The sequence below is a fragment of the Lactuca saligna genome, chromosome 2, assembly GCF_052625555.1.
Source record: "Lactuca saligna cultivar CGN05327 chromosome 2, ASM5262555v1, whole genome shotgun sequence".
NCBI classification, from domain to species: Eukaryota; Viridiplantae; Streptophyta; class Magnoliopsida; order Asterales; family Asteraceae; genus Lactuca; species Lactuca saligna.
Window position 1 is genome coordinate 104,242,226 of NC_136418.1, and position 10,984 is coordinate 104,253,209.

The 10,984-nt window shown below is 45.1% G+C and overlaps 1 protein-coding gene across 1 annotated transcript; it reads right to left on the reverse strand.

Annotated features, from left to right (window-relative positions):
- Positions 1-9,059: 9,059 nt before the first annotated feature.
- Positions 9,060-9,797, reverse strand: LOC145029947 (secreted RxLR effector protein 161-like). Its single transcript, XM_078978391.1, has one exon. It carries the CDS (start codon positions 9,795-9,797, stop codon positions 9,060-9,062), a length of 738 nt encoding a protein of 245 aa, XP_078834517.1.
- Positions 9,798-10,984: the final 1,187 nt, after the last annotated feature.

Genomic DNA, 10,984 nt, shown 5'->3' on the forward strand with positions numbered 1-10,984 from the left:
TGAGAGATACGCTGCTCTTTCTGATGCTGCGGCCACTGCAGCTATAGCTGCGGTAGACCGCAGGGTGGTGATGCGTTGCTGTTCCGGGTGTTCAGCAACACAAAAAAACTAGAGTTTGATGGGACCTAGGACCCAATTGTAGCGATGAGGTGGATTTCAGACATTCAAGGGTGTTTCTTCACCTGATCATCTCCAGAGCATTTGAGAGGCCGGTTCGCGTTGAACCAGCTTCGCTTGGGAGTGAAGGACTTGTGGAAGTTTGTGACAACGCATTATTCGCTTGCTGAGGTTGCTATAGTGACTTGGGAGAGGTTCACTTCTATGTTTCAAGATGAGTACGTTACCCAGGTGGAGAGGGAGTGTTTGGCCCATGAGTTTCTGACCCTCAAGCAGGGTACTGAGTCTGTCACAGTGATTACGAGGATGTTCCATGAGCGGGCGATGTTTAGCCCAGAGCACATGTCCTCCGAGCAGGCACGTATGAGCCGATATCTGAGCATTTTGAGGACGAATATACGAGAGTTTGTGGCGAACTCGATGTACCGGACATTTGCTAAGCTTCAGGCAAATGCCTAGAAGAGGGAGATAGAGCTGGAGACCCAGGCTAGGGAGGAGGCTGAGTCTCAGCGGAGGGATCGGCGACCGGTGCAGTCTCAGCCGGCAGCCAAGCGGGACAAGCCCGCTGATTTGAGATCTAGGAGTCAGAATGGCAGCACTTGTGGCAAGAGCCACAATGGGGTGTGAAGAGCGGGGTCTTGCTACAAATGTGGCAAGGAGGGGCATATGGCTAGGGATTGCCCCAAGGGGTTTGTAGTATGTTTTCACTGCAACCAGAACTGACACCGGAAGGCAGATTTTCCACAGTTGCGAGGGAAATCCTAGGGAGCATCTTAGGGATTTTCCCCTACTGCAGTGAGAGCTACAGACAGTCGGCCCGTAAAGGCCAAGGCACCGAACGCACGAGGGAGAGCCTTGCATTTGACTGCGGTAGAGGTCCGTGCAATGCCCGATGTCGTGGCTGGTATGTATTCTTTCATGTATTTACTTTTATGTTGAGATATTGTGCTTATATTATGATATGCGTAGGTACTTTTCTTGTGAGTTCTGTACCTACCTTGGTGTTATTTGACTAGGGGGCGAGTCGGTCTTTTGTATCTTTAGCTTTTAGTCAGCACATCAGTATTAGTCGAGAGGCGTTGAGTCGACCCCTGAGAGTTTCCATAACTGACGAGAGAGCGGTGTATGCCACCGAGGTGATTTGAGGGTGTCTACTCGAGATTTTCGGCGTTGAGTTTTCGATTGATTTAGTTCCTATTGCAATGGGAGATGTCTGTGTCATCGCGTGCATGGACTGGTTGAGCAAATTTGGAGTACTTATTGACTGCGAAAGACAGCTGGTGGCCATACGAGACCCTAGTGGGGGAGTTCTTACGGTGTACGACGAGGGTACGCGTTTTGGGTCGGCATTTTTTTCAGCTGCTAGAGCGAGACAAAGTCTACAGTAGGGATGTAAGGGATTTGTAGCGTATGTGGTGGATATGAGGGTTGATTCAGATAGACCGAGGTCAGTTGATGAGGTTCCGATAGTGCGTGAGTTACCGAATGTATTTCCGAAGGAGTTACCAAGTGTGCCTCCCGAGAGGCAGGATGAGTTCAATATCGATTTGGTTATGTGGGCTGCGCCTATTGCCAAGGCGCCTTATCGCCTTGCACCTCTAGAGATGCAGAAGTTATCCTTACAGCTCCAGGAGCTGCTGGGGAAGGGGTTTATTTGGCCGAGAAGTTCGCTATGGGGAGCACCTATCCTTTTTGTTAAGAAAAAGGATGGCTCACACTGGATGTGCACTGATTATAGGGAATTGAAAAAGCTAACGGTCAAGAACCGTTACCCGTTGCCGAGGATCGATGATTTGTTCGATCAGTTACAGGCTGCATCTTGGTTCTCCAAGATAGATTTGAGGTCTGGATATCATCAGGTGAGGGTGCTAGATGAAGACATCCAGAAGACAACGTTCAGGACTCGTTACGCGCATTACGATTTCGTGTTGATGCCTTTCGGGCTCACTAATGCATCATTGGTGTTCATGGATCTCATGAACAAAGTGTGCAAGCCGATGTTGGATCACTCGGTGATCGTGTTCATCGACGACATATTGGTGTATTCGAGATCCAGAGATCAGTATGAGGAACATTTGAGAGAAATCCTCGGAGTTTTGAGATCGGAGAGGCTTTATGCCAAATTCTCCAAGTGTGATTTCTGGTTACGAGAGGTCCAGTTCCTAGGGCACCTCGTTAACCAGAAAGGGATATTGGTCGATCCGGCCAAGATTGAGGCAGTGATGAGTTGGGAGGTGCCGAGGTCACCTACCTAGATCAGGAGTTTCCTAGGGTTGGCGGGTTACTATCGGAGATTTATCAGGGATTTCTCCAAGATCGCCGTGCCACTCACCAAGTTGACCCAGAAGGGTCTTGCTTTTTCATGGGGCCCAGAGCAGCAGGCCTCCTTCGAGACACTTTGCCAGAGACTATGCGAAGCCCTGGTGTTAGCCCTTCCGAAGGGGATGGAGGAATTTGTGGTGTATTCTGACGCGTCAATATCAGGGTTAGGAGCGATGCTTATGCAGAGGGGGCATGTGATAGCATACATATTGAGGCAGCTGAAGACTCATGAGATGAGGTATCCCACCCATGATCTGGAGTTGGGGACAGTGGTGTTTGCCCTCAAGATCTGGCATCACTATCTGTATGGGGTTCGGTGTACCATATACATGGACCACAAGAGCCTGAAGTATTTAATGGATCAGCCCAATATGAACATGCGACAGAGGAGATGGTTGGATGCGGTGAAGGATTACGATTGTGAGATCCTGTACCACCCGGGCAAGGCTAACGTTGTAGCCGATGCCTTAAGTCGTAGTGCGGAGGGCGCCCCGATACAGGATGTTTGTATGAGGCTGACAGTGATGACCCCAGTATTTGATGCCATTCGAGGGGCCCAGGCTGAGGCCGTGAGACCAGAGAACCGTAAGAGGGAGCGGGTTATCGGGCAGGTATCGGAGTTCGTCACTGATAGCCGAGGACTTATGACCTTCCAGGGACGGATTTGGGTGCTGTTTGTGGGCGGAACACGCACCATCTTGATGGAGGAGGTCGATAGATTGAAGTTTTCGATCCATCCTGGGGCTACTAAGATGTATTTGGACCTGAAGAACGAGTATTGGTGGCCATGTATGAAGAGGGATGTTGCATGGTTCGTTGAGAGGCGCTTCACTTGTCGTAGGGTTAAGGTCGAGCACCAGCATCCACATGGTAAGCTGCAGCTGTTAGAGATTCCCGAGTGGAAATGGGAACAAATTACCATGGAATTCATCACCAAATTGCCGATGACTACGAGGGGTGTCGATGCAAATTGGGTGATTGTGGATAGGTTGACGAAGAGCGCTCACTTCCTTGCTAATAGCGAGAGCTCTTCTGTAGAGAGACTGGCAGAGTTGTATGTGAGAGAGGTGGTATCACGGCATGGAGTACCGGTCTCGATTGTTTCAAATCGAGATGTGCGTTTCATTTCCACATTCTAGAAGAAGTTTCATGAGGAATTGGGTACGAGGCTGCATTTTAGTACCGCATACCACCAACAGACTGATGGGTCGAGCGAGCGGACAATTCAGACGCCCGAGGACATGCTTCGGGCATGTGTATTGGACTTCGGAGGAAGTTGGGACACGTAATTACCCTTGGCTGAGTTTTCCTATAACAAAAACCATCATTCAAGCATCGATATGCCACCCTTTGAGCTGTTGTATGGGAGGAGGTGTTGGACCCCCATTTGCTGGGGAGAGGTAGGGAAACATATGATGGGTAGTACCAAGATTGTGCTTCAGACGACTGAGCAATTCAGCAGGTCAGACAGAGGTTACTGACGGCCCAGAGCCTTCAGAAGAGTTATGCGGATAGATGATGGTCACAGCTCATGTTCCAGATCGGTGACTTCGTACTCCTGAAGGTATCTCCTTGGAAAGGAGTGATCCGATTCAGGAAGAGAGGCAAGTTGGGGCCTCGGTATATTAGCCCTTTCAGGGTGACCGCCAGGGTGGGCAGGGTAGCGTACTGGTTGGAGCTACCTGCAGAGTTGGGCCAGATTCATGACACCTTTCATGTATCGCAGCTGAGGAAGTGTATTGCCGACGAGTCAGCTATGGTACCATTAGAGGATATTCAGTTGAATGCGAGCCTGAACTATGTTGACAGACCGGTTATGATTAGGGATCAGAAGAATCAAGGTTTTAAGAAACAAGGAAGTGCCTCTGGTGCAGGTCCAGTGGCAGCATCGGAAAGGGTCCGGGTTGACTTGGGAGCCGGAATGAGAGATACCTCATCAGTATCCAGAGCTATTTGCAGAGTAAGAGTTCGAGGACGAAGTCTGATTCTAGTGGGGGTGAATTTTAACATCCGGATTTTCACGTACATTATTTAATTATTATTTTTGGAGATTTTGAGAGAGACTCGACGAGTTGATGCTTAGACTTGCCGAGTAAAATCACGAATTTTCATCTAGGTTAATGATCGGACCCGGTGAGTCGACTAGTGGACTCGGCGAGTCCGCACTGTTTAGTGAAACCCTAATTTCCGGGGTTTACAGACCTATTTAAAGGCCCTTATGGCCTTCATTTGTGGCTAACAGTTGATAGAGAGAGACCCTAGAGTGTGTGAGTGTTTTGAGAGAGAAAGGAAGCAATTTTTGATCCTCGTATGGGTGATTTTGCAAGAAGAAGGTGAACAAGGCAAGGGGAAGCTGAAGAGGGAGGCAATATGTGGATTTCAGAGCTTAAGGACTTCATCTTGTGGTACATATTCGATCCTTCATTTCAGTTTTGGGTGTTAATCCTTGAGAGTTAGGGTTTCTAGCCAATTTAGAGTATGATTGTTAGTGCAATTGGTCCCTTCTTGTGTTGAGGCTTAGAAAATGGATCCAAAGAGGTCCAGAGACCTTAAATCCTTGATCTTTATTGAGTGTCTTGGAGAGATATGAGTTTTGGATGGCATATTGAGGCCATTTCTTCAAATAGAGCCATGAGGTCCATGCATGGGCATCAAGATCCAAACTTTACGTGTTTTTATTGATTTAGGAGGCCAGATCTATCAGTTAGAGGAACGAATCTGACCTAAGGAGCTCATTTGAGCTCGAGCATGGCATGAACTCGCTGAGTCCCAAGAAAAGACTCGGCTAGTAGGGCTAGGGTTTCTTGTAAGTCATTCAGTGAGTAACTTGTCGAGTTGGGGGAATGACTCGGTGAGTCAGAAGGGGGTAGAGGATTACAGGTGGAACTCGCTGAGTTCATAATTGAACTCGACGAGTTGAGTCGGGGTGGCCCCGCGATTCATGCCAGGTGTAACCCGTCGAGCAAGGGGGAAGGCTCGACGTGTCATGAGAGGCTAGAGAGTTAGTGGACACGTGTAGACTTGCCGAGTCGCCCAAGTGCACTCGACGAGTCAGGTCAAAGTTTGACCGTTGACTTTTTTGACTTTTAGGGATTGGTCAACAATGGGATCTTTGAGTCAAGAGAGGGGTAAAATGATCTTTTACCCATCTGAGGATGCTAAGAGAGGGTTGATTCTAGTGTCTAGAGTTATATTTATGAGCATATTTTACTTTATGTGATTAGCTGGAGGCTAGACTATACTGCTACCGAGTGAGGGATTTACCGAGACATCTGAGGTGAGTCTTCACACTATACTTTACTTTGAGTGGTAATTAGAGTTATGTGACAGAGTGATTGTATGCTATTTATGTGATGTGTATATCAGAGTATAACAGAGTTAGAACTAGAAGGTTCACAGAGCTAGGACCAGAGGGTCCATAGAGTTATGCCATGTGTATATCAGAGTATAACAGAGTCAGAACTAGAAGGTTCACAGAGCTAGGACCAGAGGGTCCACAGAGTTAGGACCTAAGGGCCCACAGAGTTATAGCCTTGAGTGGCTAGTATGTGTTATGTGTGGTATTTTGGGGAACTCACTAAGCTTTATGCTTACAGTCTTATGTGTTATGTGTTTCAGGTACCAGTGATGATCGCGGGAAGGCGCCGACATGATCTGTACACACAACCACGAAGTTTATTATGTTTTGATCTTGGGAAATGTTTTGTGAAAAATGATACGATACAATGAGATTTTATTAATGAATGCATTTGGAAATGTGTTTTAGAATGTGAAAAAAATTGTCTTGAATTTTTACAGTGTTACATCAGCATCATCAAATCCGAAGGTGAGAACAAAGCTTACTTTGATTTCGGGTCCTTCGTCTTGTGATACTTGAACAGTGGGAGTGGAAGGAACTTTTGAAGCATGTTGGTTAAAAGTTGCTTCCTGGGCCTTGTGGAAGGTTTCGACCATTTCTATCATCCAGTCTTGATCTTTTAGAATGGTGGCTACGGTATTGGCATTACTAATTGCATCTGCCCAATACTTAGCCACAACTTGGATTTCTTGTTCCTTTTGCTGTTTTTGCTTGATTTGTTGATCCTTGCGTGCTTGGAATGCCCTACGAAAAGTGGCATATTTCCTAGCTTCAGCTTCGTTGGAGGGTTGAAACCTACTCCATGAATCATTTGAGTCACCATTGTCAATTCCTTGAAATTGCACAGAGGTGTCCCTCGGGTTCACGAATCCTTGCACATTTGTGCTTACCATGCCTAAAACACATGTTACTGATGTAAGCATAGTAGGATTTCCTAAGCTACCTTGGTCTCCTTGACCCGTGGTCAAGTTTGGCCTCGGCTGAGTTCTGGCATGGGCGGAAGAAGTGCCCTGCGGTTGGGAAAGTGTTTGCAGTGTATGGGTTACATTCAAAAGGATGGAGTTTAACTCCTCAGGAGAAAATAAATGCAGTCAGGAAGCCCTGGAGACTTTAGGGGGAGAACTAGTTTTATCCTCTTGGGATTGAACTGGGGGGGGGGGGGGGAGTCTCTTTGTTACTGTGAATCAGACTCACTTTCTGAGTCCGAGAGGTAGAGGATGGTAGTGTCAAATGGATATGAGGGCATCCCAAGGACTACCAGCGCCTGTTGAGAGGCTGAGTTATTAGTCCAGTCACACATATGGCTAGAGGGATCATTTTGCACTTCTTGAGGATTGAGATGTGTTGATCATCCTCGTCTGAATCACTGCTGGAGTCATGTTGGCTTGGTTCCACACTAGTGATTACTGGTGGTGTTTTCCTTTTCTTGGAGGGCTTGGAAGCATCCTTTTTAGGAGTTCCTTGTTTCTTGGTGTTGCGGGGGCCATGAAGGGTAGAAACTTTATGCTTGCGTCTTTGGGTTTGAGAAATATTAGAGAGAGTTGTGTAGGAAGGGATTGCGGTGCCTTCCAGGTTAACGATTGCGGATGGATTTGGAAGAGGTGGGGTAGGAAGGTATGGGTCAATACCTTCCGTAGCCTCAATGTGGTCTGAGACATCAGCAGTCTCAAGACCGAGGGTAGAAAAAATGTGGGCAGGAAGTCTGCGGATTAGTCCAAAAATTGATTGATCAGATGAAGGATTGTACCTTTTGAGATCCTTGGTAACAAAGAAGTGATGTCATGCCCATGTCGATCCTTGCATCCGCATGAAGGTCTGTAATGAAAAAGGACCAGAACCTTGCAAAAGTGAGTTCGGTTGGGTTCTCCCTTGGGCTCTCCTTGAGAATGTATTGAAGAAAATGATCACAAAGGATCTGTCCGTAATTTACATCGCGACCTGTGAAGATGCTCCACACCAGTTCTAATAGTTTGAGTCCCATATTATCCGTTCCTCCGGTTCTGCCGGATAGACTGCGAATGATGAAGTGGCACATGAATTTCCAGACCGCAGGCAATTGGTTCTTCTTGAATTCACCAAATTCCTTTGATCCTCTTCTGATATCCCATTTGGTAGAGTGCTGAAGTAATGTCCACCAATGATGGGGAGAGAATCTTGATGGAGGGATGAACAAGGAGGTTAATGGCAGTGAGAAACTTTTCTTTCGACAGAATGACCAAAGAATCATTAATTAGGTTAAGATGAACTTATTGGGGGTTATCGAGTGGGCGATAGGCTGAGAAGGCACATTTGAAGAGGGTTGAGATTGGGACAACATCTGTGAAAGCATCGAAGGGACCAAACAGAGGATGATTGCTTGAAGTAATTGTGGGAGAGTCTGAACCAGTAGGGTTCACTAATCCAGAAGCCTTGGATTGTTTCTTCGAGACATTGGATTTCACCATTGTTGAGAGTTTGAGAAAGCTTTGAAGAATACAGAAGAGGGTTGAAGGTTTAGAGAGCATACACTTTTATTTGTTGAGAAGAAAGGGGTTTTATAGTGGCTTGAGGGAGTAGGAAACGTTTTTGACCTAAGTAAATTTGGGTAAATCCATTTGGGTTTACCTTTTGAATTAGAGTCTTTAATCTTAGCCACATATTGATAAGAGAGGGAATAAATCTGAAATTGGGATTTACCAAAAAGGGTTTGCATTTAATGAAATGTCAGATTTGATATCATGTCTGGTGAACGTGTGGTGGGGGAGAGATTAATCCGTCGGGTAAAGGGGAAGTTGTAACGGATGTGATGTTTTGGGGGTAATAGGAAAAGACATATTAAAAGGATTTGATTTGGAAAATCTTTCTTTTTGTCATCATAGCTAAAATAAGTATGACACGAGGTTTAGAGAAAAAGAATGAGTCAGTTTCTCAAGGAATGTTTTTATTTAATGTTTTATTTAATGAAGGATCATTAAATACCACACCATGTTTTTTTTATTTATTTTAAAAGAATGAAGAGTCTGAAAATCAATTAATGTGATTGCGGATGGACACATTATTGCGGATGGATCCTTTGCCATTGTGGATGACTACAGTGGAAGAAACTAAGAAGAGCACTTGTTCAATAAGTTAGTAATAACAAACAAAAAGGACCAGTGAAAGATAAATATAATATACGGTTATGGTACATTGACTATGGTACATAGGATATACCAAAACAATTTATTATAAATAAATTTCAGTTAGGACCGCAATGGAGACCAATGATGGTCTGCGGTACCTATCAATTCAAGAAGAATTGAGGGTCCGGATTCATCATTCTTAACATTTGTAAGAATGCACTGAGTTTGGTAGAGTCAAGTGCTTTTGTAAATACGTCAAAAATCTCTTCATGAGTAGGGACAAAGATGAGTGCAATGTTACCTTTTAGAATGTGGTCTTTGATGAAGAGATATCGTAGTTTAATATGTTTCATCTTGGAGTGCTGAATAGGATTATGAGAAATCGCTATGGCACTTTTAGAGTCACAATAGGTTGGTATCTGCAACATTCTGTATCCGTAGTCTAACAGTTGTGTCTTCATCCATAGAACTTGAGAGCAACAACTGGATGCGGCTACATATTCAGCTTCCGCGGTAAACAATGATACATAACCTTGTTTACTTGAGGACCAACTGACGAGTCTTCCTCCCAGAAATTGACATCCACCTGAGGTACTTTTTCGATCAAGTTTACATCCAGCATGATCCGCATCTGTAAATGCTTGAAGACTGAAGTCATTGCTTGCGGGGTACCATAGACCAAGAGATTTGCTTCCTTTCAGGTACCGAAGAATTTGTTTGGCTGTGGTCATATGTGACACTTTTGAGTCAGCTTGATACCTTGCACATACACAAATTGCAACGACAATGTCTGGTCGGCTTGTGGTGAGGTACATTAGAGAGCCAATGATACCTCTATAAGTCTTGTGATCCACAGATTCGCCAGAGGGATCAGCAGAAATCTTATAACCGAAGGCCATGAGGACCTCAGCCGAGGAACAGTTGTCCATATAATATTTCTTCAGTAGTTCAGTGGTGTATTTCTCTTGGTGAATGAATATCACTTGCTAAATTTGTTTGACCTGAAGGCCTAGAAAGAAATTAATCTCTCTATTAATGCTCCTTCGGAATTTGTTAGTCATGAGCTTAGCAAATTCATCCACCATTCCTTAATCAGACGATCCAAAGATGATATCATCCACGTATATTTGGACAAGCATAAGGTGGTCACCATTTTCTTTTCTAAATAAAGTGGGATCAATCACTCATCTTTTGTAACCTGAAGAGACTAGAAATTCAGAAAGAGTCTCATACCAAGCTCTTAGGGCTTGCTTCAGACCGTAGACCGCCTTTTCAAATTTGTAGCAGTGGTAAGGGAATTTAATACTTTCAAAGCTAGGAGGTTGCTAAATATAAACCTATTATTTTAATTACCCATTGAGAAAAGCACTCTTAACATCCATTTGGTGTACCTTGATATTTTTGTGGGCTGCGTATGATAAGAAGATTTGGATGGTTTCCATTCGTGCCACCGGAGCATACGTTTCATCATAGTCAACACCCTCAAGTTGACTGTACACCTTTGCAACTAGTCTTGCCTTATTTCTGTTGACCGCACCAGATTCATCTAACTTGTTCTTGAACACCCATCTTGTACCAACAATAGTGTGGCCTTGCAGTATGGGAACGAGTTGTCACACCTTGATCCTTTTGAATTCTTCCAGTTCTTCTTGCATTGCAGAAATCCAATCAGGTTCCAATAATTCTTCTTTGATCGATCGTGGCTCAACTGAGGACCTAAATGCTGCGTACTGACAATTATCAGATAAGTCTTTGGTAGATCGAGTTTGGATACCTGCGGATGGGTTGCTAATGATTTGACCTGGTGGGTGGTCCTTTGTCCATACGTGTAGACGGGGTTGTAGATGATCAGCAACTGCGGTAGAGGGAATTTCTTCAATATCAGAAACTTCTACGGTTGGAGATGGCAGTACCCCCTGGATTTGAGAACATCCTGCAGAATCACCTTGGCTTGTTGGAACGAGAATGGAATTTTCTTGAGCAGTTTGGAGAGGTTCCCCCTGGATTGCTGATGGGAGTTCCTCTGGAACCTGAGAAGGTTCCCCCTGGACTGCGGATGGGAGAGTGATAATCCTTGAATAGGTTC